Source organism: Saccopteryx bilineata, chromosome 3 (assembly GCF_036850765.1).
Source record: "Saccopteryx bilineata isolate mSacBil1 chromosome 3, mSacBil1_pri_phased_curated, whole genome shotgun sequence".
Classification (NCBI taxonomy): domain Eukaryota; kingdom Metazoa; phylum Chordata; class Mammalia; order Chiroptera; family Emballonuridae; genus Saccopteryx; species Saccopteryx bilineata.
In genome coordinates, this window is record NC_089492.1 from 31,189,437 (window position 1) to 31,215,830 (window position 26,394).

At 42.2% G+C, this 26,394-nt stretch overlaps 1 protein-coding gene across 1 annotated transcript in view; it reads left to right on the top strand.

Annotated features, from left to right (window-relative positions):
• The window catches only part of DPYS (dihydropyrimidinase), a 95,826-nt gene extending 81,206 nt beyond the window's left edge, over positions 1-14,620 (top strand). Inside the window, exons 8-9 of the mRNA XM_066265840.1 lie at positions 1,813-2,020; positions 12,791-14,620. Of these exons, the coding sequence (XP_066121937.1) occupies positions 1,813-2,020; positions 12,791-12,874 (292 nt within the window). The 3' untranslated portion in view covers positions 12,875-14,620. The remainder of the gene's footprint in view (positions 1-1,812; positions 2,021-12,790) is intronic.
• The last annotated feature ends 11,774 nt before the right edge of the window (positions 14,621-26,394 follow it).

Sequence of the window (26,394 nt, forward strand, 5' to 3'; positions counted from 1 at the left end):
GACATGATATGATTTTAATTTTAAAATAGTCATTTAAGCTGCTTTGTGAAGAGCGGTGAAGAGTGTAGGAGGGTAAGAGTGGTAACAGAAAGAGGGTCTGGGGGTCGTCCAGATGAGAGGTGATGGTGGCAGGAGCAATGGAGAGAGAGAGAGGAGCAGACAGGTTTAGGGTTTATTTTTTGGCAGAAGAACCAACAAGCCTGATGATAATTTGAACGGTGAAGAAAGGTAGATGCCGGTGTTATGAACTGAATGAGAAACTTCAGAGAGAAGCAAACTTGAGTGCGTGGGTGGTGGTGGGCACTGAAGATCAGGAATTGTGTTTGGACATATTAGGAATAGAAAGCAAGTAGGTAGTTGGGTGTGGGATTCTGGAGCTAAGGACCAAGTCAGCATGGTCTTGTTCATCTCTAGGATTGGCGCACATAGGAAGTGTCAACCTCCCAGCTCCAGCCTTCCACATTAGGTGCGGGGGAGCTTCTGTCTGCTCTTCCTTTGACCTAGCTTTAGGTGTTTTAGTCAAGTACTTATCTTCAATGCATTCTGAGAGGGCTTATAGAAACTTCTACTATAATTCAGATTATGCTCATATTATTAACTGCTTCCAGATTTCCCCTCCCCTTTCCCATTTAGGGAAAGGAGATACTCAAATTTTTCAAATATCCAGCCTGGAAGTCACCGATCATATTGTGTGTGATTGAAAGTACAATAGTGCCCCTTTATCCTCTAGGGATACATTTCAAGACCACCAGTGGATGCCTGAAACCACGATAGTACCAAATCTTATATATACTATGTTTTTCCTTTTCACTTAAGGGAGATACTCTCTTTTTGGCATATCCAAATTACCAACATTACTATGCTTGTGATTTGTAAAGTAAAGTGTTACTTAAACATAAGCACAGTGATACCATGACAGTCAATCTGATAACAGAGGTGGCAACTGAGTGACTAATGGGCAGATGTTGTATACAGCGTGGATACCCTGGACATAGGGATGATTCACATCCTGGGAAGGATGGAGTGGGCCGGCACAAGATTTTCTCGCACTACTCAGAATGGCGCAGAATTGAAAACTTATAAATTGTTTATTTCTGGGATTTTTCATTTAATATTTTTAGACTGCAGTTGATTGCAGGTAACTGAAACCATGGATGAAGGGGACTGCTGTATTAATAAACTACTGAGACTGATAATGAATACGCAAATGCTAAGAGGTTGTAATGCATTTTGTTATTTTTATCATCCTCAAATTTCCAGTCTTGCCTCAGACAAGGGAAAGAAATTCAAGATATAATTTTTCCTTGATAAATATCAAATTCAATTAGCCATTGTCTCTGTGAAGGGAGGGACAGGAATGGCCTTTAGGGAGAGGAGTAGAGGGAACCTGACTGGCATCTGTAAAATGTTAAAATTCTGTAGTATTTGGGCATTGGGTCAGTGTGTTCATCGGACTCATCAATGTTAGAAATGTTTTATAATTAATATTTTGTTCTTCAAACACATAAATATTAATTTAAAAATCTAAATGTCACAGATAATGCCTTCCTTCTACTCACTCTATCCTCATTAATTATCATAAAGAATGAGTTATCAAAAAAAAAGAATGAGTTATTGAGTCTTTCTCTCAGAAAATGTAATTACTTTGTAATGAAATGTTAACGCTATGTTCTATTCTTAAAGTCACTTGTTCCAATGATGAAGCTATATCCTAATAGAGTTGCTAAATTTTCTTCTAAGACAGTCTTTTCATATTTTATAGTTGTCAGATGAGCTGCTGATGCTCTGGGGCTCCTTTGTTTTTACAAACAGGACTATCTCAGCAAAAACTCACCATCAGGCTGTTAACTTCAACATCTTCGAGGGCATGGTTTGCCATGGGGTGCCCCTAGTAACTATTTCCAGAGGCAAAGTGGTATATGAAGCTGGAGTTTTCAATGTCACAGCAGGAGATGGGAAGTATATTCCTCGCAAACCATTTGCTGAATATGTTTACAAGAAGATCAAGCAGCGAGACCAGGTGAGTTGCACCCAAGTGACCTGGGCTGGATCGTCACTGGCTCCTGGATGTTGTTGGTAGTGTTGTCACATACATTCAATAATACATTCCTGGGACATGAGAATAAAGAAAGAATCATTATTGGATGGTTGCATTTTCTCTTATAGATTGGTGTCTATTCAAGGTTTTTTAATATACCAAATCAGGTTTTCCAGGCAAGTTTGGAACCTCTGGGGACTTTTGGCAATTGGGTTAGTCAGGGTACTCTGAGAAGCAGACATTCACATGAAAAACGATGTGACATTTTTTATTAGGCAAGATACTTGTAAGAGAAAATGGAAGGGAAATAGGAAAGTCTGGGAGAGCCCTCAGACTATAATTCAAGTCTGACCCCAGTGAAAGACAGAAGGAGAGAAAACGGGGTAGAAGCATCCTGGACTGCCAGACAGTCTAAGATAGGTAAGGCAAAGCTTTCAGGCCATGATTGAACCAAATCTCTTGTCAATCAGCTACATGGCATGCTGTCATTGGCTTGGAGCTGCAGTGGGAGGCGTGGCCTCTGTTCAAACAAGGGAATGCAGTTCAGTGCTTTCAATGGCCCCTTGCAAACTTAGCTCCCTGTAGTTGAGTGTCTGAGGGTGTATTCTAATGACTACCAGAGCAATGGTGGAGTTTTGGGGTCAAGTGGATTTAAATATGAATTCTTCTTTGCCATTCTATTTCCAGCTGTTTCTCTCTCATCCGTGGGCTCATTTGCCTCATCTAGAAAATGAGAACCACATATTTTTTCCTTAACAAATTGTAAAAATCAATGAAATTTTAAAATATAGAGCACATAATAAGGGGTTCATAAATGTTAGTTCTGGCTCTTTGCTTTTCTCTTTTGGTGACCAAAATGTAAATATAATAAAGTTCCCCAAAGTTTTTTTTTTTCCTTATAATTCTGTTGTTATAGAAGAGATATTTGTTCTTAATATATCTTGGACTTTCACATGTTTGTTTGGTTCACAGTGTTTTAAAGAGTTTTAGAAATTTACTCCACCAAATACACTAACATGTCACAAAATTTCAGATTAAATCGATCAGAATTGCTGGGTTTGAGTGAGGAGAGGGGGGCAGTAGCCTATACCCCTCAGTCCTCCTAAGTAAACAAATGCTCTGGAATGCTTTAAATTCTCGGGATCCTACAATTACTTATACACTGTATTTCAGTCAAAACACTTAAGGTTGTGGTCCATTTTGTTGGAGGTTAATTTGTAAATGTTGACACTGATAAGCGACGGGTAGGTAGTGACTAATAATCCTATGTGTTTCTTAAAATTTATGCAATAGATAGTAGTAATAGTGACTGCTTAGTGAACGCAAAGCATGGAGCTAAGGGTTCTGTCACTGTAACAACCCTGTGAGGGACAGAAGTATTATTTTCCTCATTTTAAAGACTAGGACACTGAGACTTCAAGAAATTAAAAAACTTATCCAAGTCACATAGCTATCCTATGCCAGGGCCAAAACATAAACTCTGGTTATCTGACTCCAAAAATTGTTTTCTTAAGTAATAATCATAAAGATTGAGTTAAATGAGTTAATGGGAGATAAATTACTCAGCACTAGGTTTGGAAAATAATAGTCTCAGAAAATTAATCTGAACTGGAGACATTGATGACAGCTAGTTCGCTTGTGAAGCTTTGATAGTAATCAAAGGATAAACAGAAACAGGTGGACTTAGAAAACCACAACGAGGGTAAATCAATAGAACTAGGTGGTGGATTGTGTGACGTTTGAAGTGGATCCAAGACAGGGCTGGTCCTGGTGGTCAATTCCAGTTGCTCTCCAGCAGGGTCACTAGACTAACCAGGAATGTCAGATAGACTGTTTCTAATGACTGACTGCCTCAGTCTTTCTCTTGTAGGGAAAATGTTTGAGGCAGCAGAGAGTACCAACTGGCTTTATCAGTTCTCCTTTTCAAATTGTTGTTTTATGCTTGGTTGGCAAAATTAATGTCAACCAACTTTCCCCCCCTTCTTTTCCAAGTGAGAGGAGGAGAGAAAGAGAGGCAGACTCCCGCATGTGCCCCAACTGGGATCCACCTGACAACTGCCATCTGGGGCTGATGCTCGGCCCATCTAGGGCCATGCTCACAACCTAGCTATTTTTACCGACTGAGGTGGGGGCTTCATGAAGCCAACCTCAGTGCCCAGGGCCAATATGCTCAAACCAATCAAGCCATGGCTGCAGGAAGGGAAAAGAGAGAGAGAAGGGTGGTGGTTAAGAGGTGGAGAAGCAGAGAGTCGTTTCTCCTGTGTGCCCTGACCAGGAATCGAATCCAGGACATCCACATGCCGGACCGATGCTCTACCACTGAGCCAACTGGCCAACGCCTCAACTCACTTTTTATTATAATTTTATTTTTTTAATGGGGTGACATCCATAAATCAGGGTACATATATTCAAAGAAAACATGTCCAGGTTATTCAATTATGTTGCATACCCGTCACCCAAAGTCAGATTGTCCTCTGTCACCTTCTATCTAGTTTTCTTTGTGCCCCTCCCCCTCCCCCTTTCCCTCTCCCTTTCCCCCCACCCCCCGTAACCACCACACTCTTATCAATGTCTCTTAGTCTCGCTTTTATATCCCACCTATGTATGGAATAATGCAGTTCCTGTTTTTTTCTGATTTACTTATTTCACTTCGTATAATGTTATCAAGATCCCACCGTTTTGCTATAAATGATCTGATGTCATCATTTCTTATGGCTGAGTAGTATTCCATAGTGTATATGTGCCACATCTTCTTTATCCAGTCATCTATTGATGGGCTTTTTTGGTTGTTTCCATGTCCTGGCCACTGTCAACTCACTTTTTAAAAAGAGTTCAATACCAATTTTGTGAGTTATTTAGTTTCTTAGTATTTTCTTCTCATATCATCAACTTTTTAAGCATTGTAGTGCATTATTGGTTTTGTAATAACAGTAAGGAATAGTTATAATTATTATCATACATTGTTCTGAGCCATTGCTATCTGCCAGGCACTGTACTAGGTAGTTTATATTTATTATTTTTCTTATTCTGTACAATAAGCCATGTGGTAGATAGTATCATCCCCATTTTACAGAATAGAAATCTAAGTTTCAGCAAGATTAAATAATGTTCCCCAGCTAAGCAGTCATTAAATGTATGAGCTAGGGTTCATGGCAAAGCCTTTCTGATTCCCACTATAACATGAGGCCTCCGTAAAGCAAAAAAAAAAAAAGAAGAAAATTACTGTGAAATTCAAAACATGGGGAGATGCATTATTTTTTAAAATGTTGGTATGGAAACAGTATCAAATAAAATGAGTAAAATGAGGTTTGGGGATTGTCTGGAGACATTTCAAATATTTTTTTTTCTCTTTATTTGGCAAAGATAAATTTAAATATACAAGAAGAATATCACAGTAAGGTTAAGAAAAAAAGTTGTTGGGAATTCTTAATTTTAAATTCACATGAGGGTGTTGGAGCTCTTGCTTGGGTTCTCATGAAAATATTCAGATTTCTATGTGAATAAGGACAAGAGTTTGAAGGCAAACAGGAACAGCTCACAGGATTTCTCCTACTCACTTGTTATGCTCCCCGAGAAAATTAGTCACTTCGCTTTCTGGACTCCCAAAGCACAGACTATAGAGAGGCATAGTGTCTGCCAACTCCCGAACTCGTCTCCTGGCTAGAGTGTTAGTTCCTTGAGGACAGCATCTTATATTTTTATGCTTAGTCTGGATTTGATATATAAACAAATTGCAAATGGAAGGAGCAAAGACTACAGTTTAAGAGGTCATAGAAAGAAACGTAAATCAGTTTTCCCGGAAGATTGCCCCGACTCATCCTAAGTAGTGGGGTTATCTGTGATCTTGATTCTGTCCATGATGTTATTACTTACTAAAATTTGCCAGCATCTTGTTATGCAGTTATCATTGATGTCAGATACCATGAGGAATTTCAAAGGAAAGAAACAACATTTTTTATCCAATTTGACAGCTTTTAGGGAATTGTTACTTTAACATTAAAGTAGTCGATACTTAAGGGAAAAAATTCAAATCAGAAGACGAGACTTCAAACTCTATTTGATAAATATAATAAAATACATATTTCAATTTTATACAAAGAGTCACTTAAGAAAGAGTTTAGGAGATCCAGGAACGAAAAATAAAAGGAAATAAATAAGTAACAGCAACTTGGATGTTCACAGCATCTTGAAAGAACAAAATCAATTTACATACTATTAATTCTTTACCAAAAAACATAGCTCTTGAAACTTGAATGGATTACTTTTTCTAGATTTTGTGTGTGTGTGTGTGTGTGTGTTTAGAGTTTATAACTTACACCAAAATTTGGAAGTACAGACGTGCTTTAACTCATCTCTTTTTCTCTTTTTTCACTAATAAGTAACCTAATCTATTCTGGAAAATAAAGGTCACATTGCATTTTATAGAGAAACAGGAATAGCTTTGTCAAGTAATGCATGGTTTCAGAATACTGACGCCTAAGCTTTTAAACTGAGTTGTATCTTTGTAACTACAATATAAGCATAATTTGTCTTTTAGATAATATAAAACTGAGTGGATGGCTGATCTGGTCCTTGAAATGGGTGTTCTACATTTCTGAAGTAACAAATGTCTTTCTCAACCTGGCAGCTCAGAGAAAATAATTTAAGACATATTTTTAGCAGCCATATAATCTTAATATATTCAGATTGTTTGCTAATAATTATAAAAAGTGATGCATATGTTAGAACCAGCTCATTTTCGCTCATGAGAGACATTTGTATGTATCTTTTTCCCAACTCCTCAGTGATGTCACTTTAGTAGATAGAAATCAATTATAGTGGGAGTATTTACACCACAGAAATAGGCAGACACTTAAGTGCTTTAAATCAAGACTCTTGAAGTGATGATAAAAGGGAAGGAAGATATGGTTGTTAACATTTACCAGCACTCTCCACTGTACACGGGGACTTTCTAAATACTCTCTTTCCATGTTTTATCTAATCATCTAGCATTCCTTTAGTAAATATTTATTAATAACCAAATGGACGAACCTGTGGTGGCACAGTGGATAAAGCATTGACCTGGAATGCTGAGGTTGCCAGTTTGAGACCCTGGGCTTGCCTGGTAAAAGCACATATGCAAGTTGATGCTTCCTGCTTCTCCCCCCTTCTCTCTCTCTCTCTCTTTCTCTCTCTCTCTCTCTTTCTCTCTCTCCTCTCTAAAATGAATAAATAAAATCTTCAAAAAAGAAAAGGAAAAAACGACCAATTATGTACCAGGCATAGTTTAATTCTTATAACAACCCTCTGAGTGGTATCCCTATTTTTTAGACTAAGAAATTGAGGCTTAAGTATTCCTTACATAGTGGCAGCATCAGAACTCAAACCCAGATTTAGCCAGTCCTTTTAACATCTGTCACTGCAGTATACTAATCACAGAGCGAAATTTCTACCCAGACACAGAGCCAGCCACCCCTATCCTCAAGAAATCACGCCACCAGACTCCCCTCCTGTACGTAGGGTTCAGTTACCCTCAGACTGGCAAACTTACCCAAGGAGTTAGCCCTGAAATGAGGGGGCCCAGCTTTGTCACATTGTTCCTTAGAAATCAGTCACAGGGTATTTCAAGGATTAAGTGAAAACACTTGACCAATTGTAAAACATTAGCAAAATGCAAACGTTCACTGTTATTGATCACTTCCGTTGAACCCAGGGGTTACACATGCTCCGGAGAGTCACTGTTCATGCAGGGGTGCTGGGTGCCTCTCACTCCACCAGGCAGGTGTGGATTTCTCAAGGAGTCACTGTTCAGCTGGGTTGTTTAGTGTCGGGCCAGTGTCTGCTGTTTGGTATTTGGAAGTTCTATTGTCTTTACTGATATTTTAGTATCTCAGCCTCTGTGGGCAGCATGGTGTCATTGGTCTCTCTGGTCTCAGAAAATCTAGCATCCCAGCACCTCCCTCTGCAGACAATGCAGTTCAATTTTCTTCCAGCTAAAAGCTCCCTCTTTCCCCTGATAAGCTAACCAAAAAGCATGTCTGCAGTTACACGAGTATAACGACAGTGGCAATTAATGTTTACCTACAGCACTGTATATTGTGAAATAATTTTCATTATAGTCTTTCTGTTAATTCATCAGTGACAATCATCATGAAATACTGTGAACCCAAGTTGAACTCTCATCTACCAAAGTACACCACCAGCGTCTACCAGGCACAGTACCATCACTGCTCACAAAAATTAGGGGGTATTTCAACATGAATATGAAGCAATAAAATGTCCCCTAATTTTTGTGAACAGTGTACATTTCCTTTATCACTTAGGGAGAACCTCTCACATGGTTTTACCCTCAAAACATTTTATGTGATTGTGATGTCATCAAGGTGGAAAGACCCGCTGGTGGGGTGAGACGCTCCTGTTCTGACCAGTCTGTACTGGTGGGAAGTGTTGCTACAAGCCAGGTCCACCTTCCGTAGGCCTGTTCCCAGGACACCAGCCTCTTGCACAGCTCCTTGAGAAAGCTGTCAGATCATTTTCTTTCATTTAACAAATGTTCGTTGAGAACCAGGCACTATTCTAGGTGCTGGAGTTACAGGTGTAAGAATGACAGCAGTCTCTGGTTTCAATGAGCTTAAATCCTACTTTTGTTTTGACTATAGTTTATGCTGCTTAAGTTCCAGCTGTACTTGAGATGCTTTATTAAAGCTCCCTGTGATGAGGTTAGTTAGCCACTTACATAACAGAGTCTAGCAATTGGGAGAGATCAGGGCTAAACATGAAATTTGGGAATTATAGCATATAGATTTAGAACCATGAGTCTGAGGCCATGAAGGAGAGTGTGTAAGATGGAGAAGAAAAATGGCTTGCTACATAGAACTGTGGTTCAGAGCCCTGGGGCTGTCAGCCTTCAAAGGCTGAGGAGAGGAGGAGGGAAGGGACCAGCAAAGGGGCTGAGAACGACAACCAGTGAGGTTGGAAGGAAACCAGGAGAACACGGAGAAGGGATGGAAAAGAGAAGGCCACCTGCTTTTTTTGTTCACTCCAGAGTCCCCTGATGCTTCATCCTGGTCTTTCTGTGAGTTTTATGCTTCACGAATGCCCTCTAAGTATTAGAGATGCACTCAGCTGTGGACCGGAGGTGGGTCCCGTTGCAACTATAGTCATCCGGGATCCCAGGGAAAGAAGCCTGCTTTATTTTGGCCCTAATCACTAGGGTAACCTACTAAACACTGGTCCCACCAGATGCAGGCGCTCCTGTCAGGGTTGGGCACCTCACAGGTCAGGTGGAGATTTATCATTGTCACTAGAGGGAACTAGCAAGACCACTTTTCTTCAGAGTCATAGGTTAAGTCTACTTAGAAAACAAACGTGCAGCTGAACTTCTGAATAGCACAGTGAGGGCACAGTGAGGGCACGAGTGCCCTCAGCTCTTCGTTCTGCCACAGTGAACGTCCAATGAGGTTCTGAAGTTCACACAGCGCACAGTGCGGGGCGCATGGGCAGCACGAAGGCCAACGGGTGTGAGGCTAGCATTAAAGGGCTTACGAAACCCACCTCTAAGGATAAGAAAATAGTAAGAGGTTAAAAGTACTGGGAGTCTTGAGACCAGAACTCCTGTGGTCTGATCTCTCAAAGGGGAAGATGGTGAAGTATGGAACAGCAAAAGACTCCTCAGAGAGGGCTGCTTTATTTCCGAGGTGGGCTGTGGGCAGTAGTCAGCGGCCCATGGCCATTCTGGTGGGAAGCGAGCCCCAGCTGCCCAGAGCCTCACGCAGATCAAGAGCAGGACTGTGTTCAGATGAGACCTTGCAGTGGGGCAGAGACATCTGATGGTCCGTGTGACCGGAGTGACCAGCCAGCCTACGAGGTGCCTGCTGCCAGTGCTGCTCCAGTGAGCAGCCAGAAAGAGGTTCTTAGACACCAGGGCAGCTGAGGCCTGCCCAGCGGAGGCAGCCAGCAAAGATAAAGTAAGGCGTGGAGAACGGATAAATGGTAAAGCACACAGCTAAGAAACAGGAGGGAAACTGAGTCAGCCCAGGCCAAGACAACCCACCTAAAGAGGAGAGAGGGCTCAGACGGGGACTGCCTCCCCACTAACATCCTTGGGAGGAGCTGATCCAGTTGACTGAGCACTCGCCATGGAGAAACAGCGCAGTTTACCGCCCCGAGTCTGCGCAGAGACGGAGGAGAAAACAGACGGTCACAGAAAACTGCTCAGCAGGACAGCGGATGTGGCCGCGAGGACTAAAGCTTCCCGGACCGATGGCTGCCTGTGCGGAGTCTCAGATGATAAACAGGACATACTCAGGCAGAAAAGAGGGCGGGCATGCCCCATTGGCAAAGACAGAGGCCGGGCGGAAAGACCCAAGAGGGTTGCAGATCTGTCTGGTGTAAGTCATGTCCCACCCCTGAGCCGGCAGCCGCTTCAGGGCAAGATCTTCCGAGGGACTGACCAGCGTCTGCAGCAAGCCCCGCCCTGAGCGAGGAGGGTGGGCCCTGGGTTTAATGATCCCGCCTAAATCACGGGTGTTGTCAGTTCTCAAGGATACCCAAGGCAAGACAGAAGAGTGGCAGCTGGAAACCAAGCAGTAAAGTTTCAGAGGAGTTTTGGGGGCCAAAGGGAGATGAGATGGGAGCTGATGAGAGACACGCAGCACAAAGGCAGTGACACAGAGATCTGCCCACTTACTTCACTTTGCCTGGGGAGAAAGTGGCTTTGGAAAACGCTGCTGGTGGGACTGAAATATGCCACAGGCATTTGCTGAGTACAAATGCCGAAAGGAAAAGAGAGAAAAAGCAGATTGTAGGTAAGACATGGGTTTCAGGAAGGTGGAAATAAATCCTGGTTTGCCTGGCCAGTCCTGCATTATGCCTGTTAATTACCTTTCCAGGCATCCCCAAACTATGGCCAGGCCGGGGCGCATGCGGCCCCCTGAGGCCATTTCCCCCCCCCCCCTCCCAGCCGCACCGGAAGGGGCACCTCTTTCGTTGGTGGTCAGTGAGAGGAGCACTGTATGTGGCGGCCCTCCAATGGTCTGAGGGACAGTGAACTGGCCCCCTGTGTAAAAAGTTTGGGGACCCCTGCAAGTTATACGCTTACAAATGCCCCAGTTTGGATGATGAATCACACTGTTACCCTAGGTTTGAAGATACATCATACGGTCTGGCTTGAAAAGTAAACCAGGAGAGGAAAAAACACAGAGACCAAAGACCGGAAAGGGAGGCCATGGTCAGAGAGAGAGGCTTAAATGACTTTCAAGTTTCAGGGGCGGATTGGCTCCGGGTAACCACAGTGCCAAGGGGCTGGGGAACAGCCCCAAAAAGCTGGCACTTCGTTTTCCCCTGTCAGTGCTGTATTCTTCAAGATGATGACAAGATCTAGGGTGAAGAAAAGAACTGAGTCGATAGTGAGCCAAAATGGAAGTCCCACAAAGCATCAGACCAGACACAGAAAGTGGACAGAGGCTCAGACTGGTGAGCGGAGAGCAAGGGTCCTCCAACTGACAGCTTTGTGTACGCCCAACCCTGAGCTTCAAGATTCACAGCTATAGAGACGGTCTCTGTCTTTATCTCTGCTTTATCCTCTGTGCCTGGGGCTGTGTGTGCTCCATAAATATCTACAGAATGAGTGACAGAAATGCTTCACATCTGAGAACTCTCCTGCACCTGGGAGAGGGGTTTTATTCCCTCCATTTCGCAGGTGGGTGAGTAGGCTTAGAGACGCTTTAGCTCGCCAGTTTCCTACAGCTAGGGAATGGCAAGGCTAGAATTCACACTTAGATTGGTCTTGGTCCAAAGCTCACATTGTTGATCACTACAGTATATTAGTTTGGGTGGTTAAAATAAAACCTACAGTAATTTGTAATGAGTTGTCTGTGTGGGTATATGTGTCACGCACACAAATGCACATAGGCATTTAGTTGTAAAGAGTCTAATATATGGTAGGCACTATTCTAACTGCTTTGCTTATATTTAATTCTTTCAACACTTAAACCTCACAACCACCCGATAAAGTAAGTGCGGTTATTATTCCCAGTTTACAACTAAGAGAACTGAAGCTCCGTGTTAAGTCCTGCACCAGGCAATCTGGTTCCAGAGCCCACGCCCTCGATCACTGTGATTCGCTACTGCTCGACTTGTCAGTGAATCTGTGCGCATGTTTACAAAACATGCTTTAGTTGCTTCTCGTAAATTCCTTTTTTTTATAAAGTCCTGATTCCAGCTCTCCTCATGCACTGAATTAATTCTGGCTGCATCCAGCCCAGGCTTCTGCTGTACAGTTGGTCAACGGAGGTGTGAGATTCTTTGGAAGGCCTGTTACACACAGTGGCAATTGGGAAAATGAGAAAAAAAAAACCCCCACAAAAATTGTTAGAATCTGAACCAAAATGACAAGAGTCTTACTTAGCAGAGGCACCACAAAAGACTTCCGGAATACAGATGTCCAGAATGTCCGAAAGGACAAGACGGTCGCAGCTCTCAGAAGGGTGTGAGGAAGGGCAGAGGCCCCGGTAAGAGTCGCACCGGAAGGAAGCTCGTTAGAGAGTGTTCCCTGGGCCTTTGTGTGACGCAGATGAACACTGGCAAAGCGTGGGGCCCCACGGTACCTGAGGTGGCCAGGAACTCCCGTGAAAGGGCTGGGATTGAGGGCACATGACAGACGCACGAGATATTTTTCTCTCTAATAATCTATATTAAGGGGCCTGCGCTTAGCTTTGAATTTAAGAAGTCAATAAATAAGCCATAAGAGAAAAATAAAATGTTCTTTTTCAGACCTGCACACCCACCCCCGTGGAGCGTGAACCCTATAAAGGAGAAGTTGCCTCTAGAAGTTCTAAAGAAACGAAGACTGCATAGCCGGGACCAGGAAACAGGCCCATGCCTAACCTGGGTGCTGTTGCTAAGGGACGGTGGACAAAGAAAGTATTCCAGCACGAAGACATAGGAAATTAGCATCTCTCCCTGCGTAAGCGTTTAAAGAGTTCATGATCAAGGTCAAAGGCTTCAAAGTGACATAAGACTCAAGGGCAGTTTAACCAAGGGAAGCCTGATAAAAGACCTCTTAATGCAAACACTTAAATGAGCCTCCAGATTGAAGGAGGCCTTGGGCCAGCTAGAGATTTATTTTCTGAAATGTCAGGAAACAGTCAACAGGGCCGTGGAAAATCAAATATGAGCAAGAAGCAGTAGGCTGGTAATAATATAGTAGGCCTGGTATGGAGGAAAGTTGGCGCTGCTTAAAATAGGGAGTACAGTTTCATGGTCAGACTTTATAAATAGATTAAGGCTTTATCTGGGAAATGAATCTTCATATTGTAAAGGTTACTATATTCTAGAACTTTGAATGAAAAATGAATTGTGACTTTTGGGGATATATTTTTTCAGAAAAATTTTGATAGTATTTGATGTACTTTATTTCATACTTAATTTTTAGAATAATATTTTAGAAATAATCCTTTTTGAAAAAATATTTTAGTGCTTTATCAGTTTTCTCTTAGTATTTTGACATTCAGAACATACTTGCCATTTTTTTTTTAGTAGTTTTCTGGCCCTGCCGTGTCAGACATCTATTTGACAGTGGCTTCTCTGTGATTTGAGCACCTCTCTAACGTCACTTCTACTGACTTCATGAAATCTACATGTTTTCTCAGTTATTCAATTTCACTAGACTTTAAAATTTTAATACTTATATACATTTTCAGATGTTTCAGAATCTGCAAAAGTCTCATGTAAAAAGGTGACACGATGGATCAATGTTTGTGTTAATTTAGGGACACTGTTTATCGAAAGACTCATGTTATACATGTAGCCAGTTAGGCACTGCACATTTCCACATGATAATAACCTGTGTGTTTCTCCCTAAATTCTGTGACTTGAACAATGTGACTTTGTGCTCTTTCCTTATGAAGGGCTGTGAGTCTGGATCAATGCTATATAGCCAAACATGGCAGCTTTTTTGTCATTTCCTATTAAAATCATTCTTGCAATCCAGGAAGATTGTGTTAAAAGTTCAGAGGAAGATTAGCAAGAGGAAAAAAAACCAATGGAATGCTGTAACATGCTTTTCACAGCATTTGTAGGAGCAGGATTCATGTTTACTTTGATTTTAACATGTTTTGAGGGTTAGGCTTGAGCCCTGCGTTTGTTTGTGAGAGGGACTGTTACACTGCATTCCTTTTGTTCTGTTGAAGAGCAAAGTCAGAGGAAATTTCGGATGCTGCTGTTCCCATCACAGTGAAACGCTGTCAGCCATGGAGAAGCCAGTTTATTTCATCTCCCCAAGATCCTTTTGAAAGAATAATCGCTCTAGGCCTCTTTGGTTTCCTTAGATGCAATTGCTATTGTTCTCACCTTGACTTTGCTGCTGTGTAAGATTGAAGACATAAATGAATATTATTGTGATGGAAAGTCTATGTGAAGACTCATTGATGATACTTCAAAATGTCACCTTTGCTTGTACTCGATTTCTTTCTTTGAATTTTTAAAAATTGCTTTTTTCTTAAAAGTTTTTTTAATGGAAACATTTGTTTAAAAATATCAAACTCTGATTTTACATTCTGTTATAATTAATAAACATTTAGATCTTCATTTTATATTCCCTTATCTGTGCTATGTGTGTCCTTTTCTAACTAGTAGAGTTGGGATTCCAGGAGGTTGGCTTTGATTCAAAAGTATAATTTCCTGCGTGACATTTGCTTCAGCAACTCCTGGAGATCAGGTCCTTCGGCAAAAAACACCATGTAATCAAATTGAAGGCTCAGCCTAAGGATAACTCCAAGGTAACTGATCCAGTCGCACTGAGGAATGCAGGCTCTGCGGGAATGCAGTGGACTCAGAATGCCGAGAGAGGCCCTCTCTCCCCTGTGCTTCCGGGTCTGCACTGGGGTCCTCTGTGTGTGCAGAGAAGCCGAGCTCAGATTGCTCCTCCTAGGGAACAGGTCAAGAGGGATTTTTAAAAATGTGGTTCAGATAAAACTCACTGCAATTGTGCTCTCATTGCAGGTACATCTCTCTCTCTGCCCCTGACTTACTCACTTAGATCAGGGTGCGGTCGCACCTTTGATGAAGGGTAGTAAGAATCCAGTTACCCAACTGTAATTTGTATTAGACACACAGGAGAAAATGAAACAGGAAAAATATCCGCATTCGTGCTACCTATCACCACTCAGCCAATAAGTAGAGACAAGGATTGAATCTTTGGGCCCTTGATTCAGATGGCTGGTGATCTGAGAAGATGGGGGTTCTGGACCCAAAAACCATCTTAACACCCCATCTCAGCAACCTTTATTGCAAGAGGGAGAAAGGGATAGGTAAGGGGTTTGGAATTTACAGAGAAGTTAATTAGATGAAAGTTGCGGTCCAGGGATTCTTCCAGCGTTCCTTCATCTGCTGACCAGTAACTCGTCTGTGTCTTTGTCACGGGCGTTCGTCCTTGGAACATCGGGGCTTAGACGCCGTCTTGCCTGGGGGCCTCCTGGACCTGGGGACGAAGGTGGATTGCTTGCAGTCTCCTCAAGTCACATAGGCCCATTCGTGTATCCAGCTTCGGGAATAAAGCTCTTCACTTGCATTAATCATTAAGCCTATTGATTATAACTAAAAGCTACTATTACTAAAGCGAAATTTCTAACTCTTGAGTTCCCCGCATCAAGAGGACAGTGAACTACATACACCTAGGGAAGAACCCTGGGTATTTTTTCCTCAGGTAAGAGACACCTTAAAATGTTTTATCACTTTTCTCCTCCACTTTGGTTGACAATAGAAACTCCACAATAAGATGACTGAATTCTAGGGGGACAAATAATTAAATGGTTTTCTTATTTAGAAACCAGTTCTCACTCATCCTTTACTATTCAGCTGGAGTAGCAGCCTGTCTCACAATTCTTTCCCGGATCCAACGTGACAGGTTCTGCTCCTCCGCAGCAGCGCCCAGCATACCGGGTCACAGCACGCATCTCATTGCATCATAATGACCTGCACAGGGAGGCCCTGCTTCACCGGCTGCCTCCTCCTGGAACTGGGAGGCTCCTGCAGGGAAGGGCCTGTCTGGCTCACGACTAGTCCCCCAGCAAGCAGTCGGCTGCTTGGCAAATGATGGACAGTCAGTGGAGATTTCATTTTTAAACAAAGGAGGTGATGAAGGGGTTCCTGCTAGGTTCCTAAATTGATATAGATGAAGGCAGTGAGCATTTTCAACAAAAATGGGAACAAATTGTGTGGAGCATTTTGGTAGCGGGGGGCTTTCAGTGAAGAACACAGATTCATTATCAGTTTGATAGATCTATTTGGGAGGATGAAATAGCTATAGGGTTCTGCATCAACAAAGTCATTTGAAATGACTGAGACGATCCCTTTATTGCTTTTATTAGGTTTTGTCTCAAATAGTTTGCAGAAACATGGTTCTAAATAATAATATCAGGCAATAGAGAAACATGGTTTAAGCTATTCATATTTTATTCCGGTTTTTTTCAGGATGGCCTTTGGTGTGTGGAGTAAAATCTCTTCATCACAACGCAATTGCACCTTCAAGGCCTGTGTGCAGGATAGATCAGTGGTCCCCAAGCCCTGGGCTGCGGACTGGTACTGGTCCGTGGGCCATTTGGTACCGGTCCTCAGAGAAAGAATAAATAACTTACATTATTTCCGTTTCATTTATATTTAAGTCTGAACGATGTTTTATTTTTTAAAAATGACCAGATTCCCTCTGTTACATCCGTCTAAGACTCACTCCTGACGCTTGTCTCAGTCACGTGATATATTTATCTGTCCCACCCTAAAGGCTGGTCCGTGAAAATATTTTCTGACATTAAACCGGTCCGGGGCCCAAAAAAGGTTGGGAACCACTGGGATAGATGGACTGAGCGGTGTTCCTTCTCCACATTTGCCTTCCATTGTGTTCAGCAAATAAGTGTTAAATCTGTATTATTTGATTTTGCTCACTTTTATTGTTAAAAATGGCTGTCCAGATATGTGATCTATGAAATTGCTAATTATCTTCCTATCTTGAAAGGGGGCTTTGTTATGCTAATGTGTACTGGAGGAGGGGTTTTTGCACCAAAAAGTTTGTGAAGAGGAAGGAAGGGGAAGGAGACCATATTTTTGCAGAGACAAAGCAGCCAAGATGGCCGGTGCTGAAGGAGGAGCCAGTTTGTGCAGAGTTTGTGCAGAGAGAAGGAGATGGGGAACAGAGGTGAGGGCTCTGGCGAGCTCCGATGAGACTGGTGGGGGGCCTTTGATTCTAGGAAAACCAGATGTGTCAGTAGCTCTGTGAGCACTGAATGAGTGGGTTTGGTGCCCCGTGTTTTTGTTTTTACTCGTCTGCCAAGTGCAAGGCTAGAATAAAGCAATGGCCACCAGTTTTCAGCTCCACAGTTTCATTACTGTCTGTCCAAATCTAATGGGAACATGCACCTTCCTGGCAGCGCCGGCGGCTGTGATGGCCACGGCTACTGGCCGTACACATTGCTTTCTTCCTCCAATGGGTGCGTGATGTGGAAGGAAGGAAGGAAGGAAAGAAGGAAGGAAGGAAGGAAGGAAGGAAGGAAGGAAGGAAGGAAGGAAGAAAGGAAGGAAGGAAGGAAGGAAAGAAGGAAGAAAAAAATGTGGGCTCTAAACTTCTATTTACTAGCTGTGAGGACTGATTAATTTTTTTTTTTAATTTAGTGGGAAGCAGGGAGGCAGAGACAGACTCCTGCAAGCACCCTGACCTAGATCCACCTGGCAAGCCCACTAGGGGGCGATGCTCTGCCCATCTGGGCCCGTTGCTCCATTGCAACTGGAGCCATTTTTTAGCACCTGAGGCAGAGGCCATGGAGCCATCCTCAGTGCCTGGGGCCAACTCGCTCCAATCAAGTCATGGCTTCAGGAGGGGAGGAGAAGAGAGAGAGAGAGAAAGAGAGAGAAGCAAGAGGGGGAGGGGTGTAGAAGCAGATGAGTGCTTCTCCTGTGTGCTCTGACCGGAATCGAATCCAGGACTTCTGCACGCCAGGCTATGCTATACTGCTGAGCCAACTGGCCAGGACGGCCTTGATTAATTTTTAAAATTAGAATATATTGTAAGCTTATTAAAAAATACAAAACGAAAATTTTTATCAATACAGTTGCAATGCGCTCTGTTTCTCTCCATGTTCTTTTCCCTTCTTTTCCCGAGGGCCCAGGGTCCTGAGCCTGGTGTTTGAGACCCATGCACATCTCTCATACCTTTGCTCTACAGGCACAGATCTGTGAGCTTTCTGTTGTCTGTGGTTAAATCGTATAAAAGCATTATGTAGTGCATGTTTTTTTTTATTTGTTTGTTATTATTTAGTATGTATTGTTTTGATTTGTGCTTTTCTGCAGTCAAGGTGTTTGGAGCTATTTGTTTTGATAAGTGTAGATCTCATCCATTTTATTGTTGTATACTATTTCATTATATAACTGTATACAGTCAATTTACCCATTTTCTGGTGGATAGGCGTGTAGGTTGCTCCCAGCACTTTGCTGTCACAAACAATGCTGCTGTACGCATGTTTGCACAAGGTTCCTTTTGTACACCATGAGAGTTTCTCTGGGGTACGTGCCCTCAGCAGACAAGTGTGGGACGGACGGTGCTCAGGTGTGTGCCTTCTCCTCTTACTTTGCTACTGGCAATTGTTCTCTCGTATAGAAAGTTATGCCCTTGGCAACAGAGTGTAGGAGTTTCTGTTGGCGGTGAGAACGGCGCCAGGTGTTAGATCGCTGGGGTCAGTTCAGTAACCTCAGTACTTAACTTCTGGCTAAGAAAGAATTCAGTTGAGACTCAAACTATAAGAGAAAGTTTATTTAGAAAGTCACAGAAGTAGAAGTGAGTTGTAGAAGAAATGGGTTCAGGAAACAAGTTAGAGACGCAAAAGAAGAGCCCTGGGAGCTCAGGAGAGAGAAAGGGAGGGTAACACACCTGAGGTGGGGGGGGGGGGTTGAGAGAGGGAGGGGTGCTCCTGAGAGGGCTTTTAAGGGTGGGGATTTTAGAGGAGGTCCCAGGAGAAGATATCAGTATTCTATTGAGAATATTCGTCAGCTTTGCAAGTGTGTTCTTTCAGGGTCCTGGTCCCCACCGATTAGTCGGTGCCCGAGCACAGGGCTCATTAGCCAATGCAGCTGGTCTTGAGGTCAGCCATGGTGTCACTTGTCTGGTTTTGCTGCTTTTCTGGGCCTGAAGCTGAAACACAACTATGGCCTAGGTGTATCTGATGCAGGTCGGAACCTCATTGTTCTGGGAACTTCATGCTTAAAGGGCTATTCTCTGGCTTCTTTTCTCATACCCCTTTAAGGGGGGTCTAATCCACTTGACTAGCACCCTGCCAGGGGAGGAAAGGTCAGGAGAGGGTCTGAACTTCATGACCAGTGATATTCTAGGGGAAGACTGGTTACCCTCGGGGCAGGGCCTTTGTTTTTCCAGTTTTACCCATTGCTAGGCAACAGGGCTTTCTGCTCGGTTACCTTCTGTACCTAGCCCGATGTCCTTGCTCAGCTCATGTCTAACTGCCTTCCACATTTCCACTGGTCCGCATTTTCACCAACATTAGATATTGTCCAATTAATTAATTTCGCCAATCCGTTTAATAGAAAAGGTATCTTATTGGAATTTTACTTTGCGTTTTCCCGAGTGCCAGTGAGGCTGAGCTCCTTTCCATTGCGTAGTTTAACAAATCTCACTAAGCCTCGGTTTGTTCATTTATAAGATAAATGAGGGTGGTGTGAGGGTTACAAAGCTCATAGCATATGGTCAGCACATGCTAGCTAGGATTACTGTGCTAATAGCCATGCGGCAAACTAATAAGTGCTGTGCTACCAGAGCCTGCCAGCATTGCCTCTTCTCTCTCTGCGGGGGAGCTCCCCAGACTTGGCAGTGCTGGCTCCCTCGCGGCTACAGGAGAATGGGAGCAAGACTGGAAAGGCAGAGTGAGAGTGGGCAAAGGGCGAGAGCATAGGGCCGGTGCGACGGGGGCTCCGACGGGGTCAGTGGCCCAGGGGCCTGGCGCCATGTGAGCGGTCTGACCAGGGCACAAGCTGAATGGGTGGAACCCGGCTCTCAAATGCCACCTGCAGGTCCAGCAGGCCCCAATGCCAGTGTCTGCCAGCTACGCTTGGGACCCTCTTCTCTCCGTGTTTTCTCTGTCCTTCGCCTGCCCACTGCCCAGGAGACAGTATTCCGTGGGGGAAAGATTATGGGCCTGTTACAGGCTTTAAAGTCACAAAATCTGGATAGGATCCCGCGGAGGAGGATACTTGACTTTCCTGAACCTCGATTTCTTTATTAACAAGGTGCGACCAATGCATATGCTTCCTTCGCAGAGGGTAGTGGGAGGAGTTAACGGAGATGCTACAGGGAAAGGCCCTGGCTTTCCATCAGTGAAAGGGCAGATCTGTCTTCTTCTCGCTGCCCCTCCCCCACGCCAGCGTTTACCCTCCCCTTCACCCCCTTTCCTGCCTACTTGTTATTGAGCCCCTGAAGGCCCAAACAGGCCTATTAGATTTCTTTTTGCCAAAACCACTCTCACTTTATTTTTGGAAAAGTTCTGTAGACAAGTTAAAAACTAAAAAGCAGTGAATATGCCATTTATTAAGCTTTACCTACTGTTTGAAGACCACGAAACCATACCCTTTAGCTCCACTGTTCCTCAAATGCACAGTGACTGGAACGGAGATGTGCTCAGTAAAGCCTTTTGAAGAAATGAATTACTCTTGGGGACAGATGACGGTGATAATGAAGAAAAAAGAGAGAGAGAATTCACAAATGCTAATTAACAGTAGAGAAAATCATTATTTGTGTTTAGGGTTAAGGATGCATTTGTCTCAGAAGCTAGCCATGGTGTATCAGGGGACTTTGTAAAAATATAACATAAATGGCCAGTTTTGAAATGTGTTTCCCCATGTTTTATCTCAGCATATACGGTAATCTAACACAATGAAATAACTGTTATATCTGTGACCGCATTATAATTATAAGTTCCTTGAGGGCAGAAATGGTTTCTTGAGAGCTTGTGCCCCAAACAACGCCAACGCAGTGATTTATACTGGCTAGCTCTTCAGGATGGACTTAGTAAACTGAAATTACAGTTGTCTGCCATCATCCATGGTTTCACTTTATGTGGTTTCAGTTACCCATGGTCAACCTCAGTCCAAAAATATTAAATGAAAAATTCCAGAGATAAACAGTTCATAAGTTTTAGATCGTGTGACCCTCTGGTAGCATGATGAAACTGTGTACTGTCTTTCCCTGTCCCTCTAGATTTTACTCATCCCTTCGTCCTCATATTCATGGCCATCTCCCTGCCCATTAGTCATTTAGTCATCTTGGTTCTCAGATCAACTGTCGCAGTGTCACATGGCCTGTATTCAAGTAACTCTTAGTTTATTTAATAATGCCACATTCACATAAATTTTATTATGGTATATTATAATGTTTTATTTTGTTATTAGTTATTGTTATTCATCTCCTACTGTGCATAATTCATAAATTAAACTTTATCATAAGTATGTATGTATAGGAAAGAACATGGTATAGAGAGGGTTCAGTACTATTAAATGTTTCAGGCATCCCCTGGGGATCTTACAACATATTTCCTGAGAAAAAAGGGAGGATTTCTGTAATGTATTATGGCTGAGAGGATTTAGAGGGAAATGTTTGAATTTGGAAAGGTTTTATGAAGGAAAAAGATTTTTGAAATCCTGTTTTATGAAGATACGCATGCCTGGCAGAGGAGACAGAGCACATTTTAGGAAGGGAGCAGTGCAATAAACGCACGGGCCAGCTTGGCCAGGGCCACGGCCCTGGAGGTGCACTGGGGCATGGCGTTGTGGCTCTGGGACAATGGGGATTTACAGAACAAGCTGCTGGAGTGAGTGTATAGTAACAGAGTTTTTTCAAGCATTGCTTAGAACAGCACGTGGCCTCCACAAGAATACAGGACCTCTGACATTTTAGTGAAATCTGGGAATGCGCTCGATAGATTCTTAATATAACATCTTTTAGGATCTTATTACCTATCTAGATCAGCACTCAGTTCGGTATAGATACTGTCATTGAATTCTCCCTGCAGCCCTATGAGATAGATACTATTATCATGGTTGGATGGACAAAGAACAAAGGCTGGGAGAAGTTCAGTAATTACCGGAAGGCACTCAGCTGGTCAGCAAGTGACTAGCCCAGAATGTGACTCCTGGTTCAGGTGACTCCAGTAGATCATTCTGGTGAAGTCTTTCATCCAGACTTTCAAAAGAACCCACTCTTTAATGACGTACTATTGCATCACTAGAGCTCAGGAAGAGAGTCAGCAGCTAGGAGTCTTTGAGAACTGACCTTTGAAGATCCTTCATGCTTTATAAGTATTGGTGCACATCACCCTTCCAACAATGCCACAAGGTGGGGACCGTGATTGCCCCCATTTCTGCATGGTGACATTGAGTCACAGAGAGGCACAGTCACTGTAACTTCTCAGATCCTAAATATTGTCAAGAATGACCTGGAAGGGGGTTTCAAGATGTGTGATGCCTTTTCAGTTTCTGAGCACTAAGGATGATACCAGTGAGAGCACTTTCTCCAACTAGTGACCCATAACACAGAAGGAGCACAAGACACACTTTTCTGAAGTCACTGGCAGTTCTCATGGAATTAGATTTAGTTCTTCATAAGAAATCTGGCGTTCAGGTAAGAACATTTCTCTTGGAGCAGCCTGAAGGTGAGTTAGCTTTCTGTAATGCATTTTATTTAAGAGAATTGATTTCAGATTTGTTGTTTTTCCCCCGTGCACCTAAAGTCAAGAGGTTAGGTTTGAAGTGTGAGCCAACAAGGAGTGATTTTTGGCACAAATGGCCTAAGAGTGGGCTCTTTCCCATGTGGGGATCCCTCTGTTGCTGAGAAGTGCTGGGGACCAGCGGAAGCCTGGTCATGACTGTCTCCTCCAGCCATCGGGGCAATAAACTGGAAGCAGTGCCAAGACCATTCCCGAGCTTTCTCACATTCATCAGCTCCTCCTGCCGTAGGGCTCCCTGTACGACACAGTGAGGCTGACTCCATAAACCCAGTGTCAGCCCCAGCTCTGCACCATTTGCTTCTGTGGCTCTTGGGAGTCATAGCTCTGCTCTAAACCTCATGTCTTTATCTTTCCAAGAAGCTGGTGTGGCTGGCTATGTAAGGAAGCGCTCAAGAGCAGAGACTCTGGACTGGGTTCAAAACTTGCCCTTGTCACCACCTCTGTAACTCAGGCAAACTACTTAGTCTCCCAGCCCCTTATGTTGCTTCTGTAAAACAGGAGAATAAGAACACTTACCTCCTAGAATTTGGGGGGAATTAAGTGAGATAAGGAATAAGCACTTAACCAAGTGCTGAGCACAGAGCAAGCCCTTAATCAGCATTACTACTGCTACTTCTTTGCACTTGACTGGTTTATTGTTCTATGCTGAGGCAGCATGAAGCCATCTAAAGCCAGCTTAGGAATTTTTGGTCTCCTCTGGGTCACAGTTTATGGCTCTTGCTGCTCAATAGTACAATCACAAAACTAAAACTGAAACACACAACAAACCTTCTGCAAAAGAGGTCCTAAGGTGACTGGTTGACTATTATCTCTCTATTTACTTTGTTGGTTCCCTGATTTAAAAGTGATCACATTATTAGCCACTGAAGTATAGGGAAGCACACCTGTGAACTTTTAACTAGACTCACCAAAAAAAGAAGAGAGAGGACTCAAATAAATAAAATAAGAAATGAGAGTGGAGAAATAACAACTGACACAACAGAAATACAAAATATTGAAGAAAATACTATGAAGAACTGTATGCCAAAAAAAATTAAACAACCTAGGTGAAATGGACAAATTCCTTGAAACATATAGTCTTCCAAAATAAATCTGGAAGAATCAGAAAAACCTAAACAGACCAATAACAAATAAGATTGAAACACTTATCAAAAAGCTCCCAAAAAACAAAACCCCAGGGCCCGATGGCTTCACTGGTGAATTCTACCAAATATTTAAAGAAGAACTGACTCCTATCCTTCTCAAGCTATTTCAAAAAATTCAAGAGGAAGGAACACTTCCAAGTTCCTTTTATGAGGCAAGCATAATTCTGATTCCAAAACCAGGCAAAAACAACACAAAGAAAAAAAATTATAGCCTGACCTGTGGTGGCGCAGTGGATAAAGCGTCGACCTGGAAATGCTGAGGTCGCCTGTTCGAAACCCTGGGCTTGCCTGGTCAAGGCACATATGGGAGTTGATGCTTCCAGCTCCTCCCCCTTCTCTCTCACTGTCTCTCTCTCCTCTCTCTCTCTCTTTCTCCTCTCTAAAAATGAATAAATAAATAAATAAAAAAATTTAAAAAAAAAAAGAAAGAAAAAAAATTATAGGCCAATATCCCTGATGAATTTAGATGCTAAAATCCTCAACAAAATATTAGCAAACCAGATCCAGCAATATATGAAAAAAATCATACATCATGATCAAGTGGGATTTATTCTGGGAGGCAAGGATGGTACAATATTCATAAATCAATTGGTGTGATTCACCACATAAACAAAAAAAAAAGGAGAAAAACCACATGATAATTTCAATAGATGCAGAAAAAGCATTTGATAAAATGCAGCACCCATTCATGATCAAAACTCTTAGCAAAGTGGGAATACAGGGAACATACCTCAACATGATAAAGGCTATCTATGACAAACCCACTGCCAACATCATAATTAATTGACAAAAATTAAAAGCAATTTCCTTAAGATCAGGAACAAAGCAGGAGTGCCCCCTTTCACCACTCTTATTCAACATAATACAAGAAGTCCAAGCCACAGCAATCAGACAAGAAGAAGAAATAAAAGGCATCCAAATTGGAAAAGAAGAAGTGAAACTATCATTATTTGCAAATGATATGATACTGTATATAAAAAACTCTAAAGTCTCAGTCAAAAAACTACTGGACCTGATCAATGAATTCAGCAAAGTAGTAGGATGTAAAATTAATACACAGAAATCAGAGGCATTTTTATACACGAACAATGAAATGTCGGAAAGAGAAATTAAGGAAATTAAGGAAAATTAAGAAATTAAGGAAAATCCCCTTCACTATTGCAACAACAACAAAAAAATAAAGTACCTAGGAGTAAATTTAACCAAGGAGGTTAAATACTTGTACTCAGAAAATTATAAAACATTGATAAAAGAAATCAAGGAAGACACAAACAAGTGGAAGCATATACCATGTTTATGGTTAGGAATAATAAACATCATTAAAATGTCTATATTACCTAAAGCAATTTATAAATTTAATGCAATACCAATTAAAATACCAATGACATACTTCAAAGATATTGGAACACATATTCCAAAAATTTATATGGAACCAAAAAAGAACACAAATATTCTCAGCAATCTTAAAAAAGAAGAATAAGTGGGAGGTATCACACTTCCTGATATCAAGTTATATACTACAAGGCCATTGTACTCAAAACAGCTTGGTACTGGCATAAGAACAGGCATATATTAATAGATCAATGGAACAGAACAGAGAACCCAGAAATAAACCTTTATGGACAATTGATATTTGACAAAGGAGGTAAGAGCATACAATGGAGTAAAGACAGTCTCTTTAACAAATGGTGTTGGGAAAATTGGACAATTACTGCAAAAAAAAAATGAAACTAGACCATCAACTTACAACATGCACAAAAATAAACCTAAAATGAATAAAGGACTTAAATATATGTCATGAAACCATAGGCATCTTAGAAGAAAACATAGGCAATAAGCTCACCAACATCTATCGCAGCAATATATTAGCTGATTTATCTCCACAAGCAAATGAAATAAAAGACAGAATAAACAAATGGGACTATATCAAACTAAAACGTTTTGCACAGCTAAAGACAATATGAACAGAATAAAAAGACATACCACATAATGGGAAAACATATTTGACAATACATCTGATAAGGGGTTAATAACTAAAATTTATAAAGAACTTGTAAAACTCAACACCAGGAAGACAAACAATCCAATCAAAAAATGGGCACAAGAAATGAATAGACACTTCTCCAAAGAGGACATACAGATGGCCAATAGACAGATAAAAAAATGTTCAACATCACTAATTATTAGAGAAATGTAAATTAAAACCACAATGAGATATCACCTCACACCAGTCAGATAGCGTTCATTAACAAAACAAGACATGATAGGTGCTGGCAAAGATTTGGAGAAAGGGGAACCCTCCTGCACTGCTGGTGGGAATGCAGACTGGTGCAGCCACTGTGGAAAACAGTATGGAGATTCCTCAAAAAATTAGAAATGGATCTGCCCTTTGACCCAGGCATCCCACTTATAGGACTATATTCCAAGGACAACATATCACCGAATGAAAAAATAAATG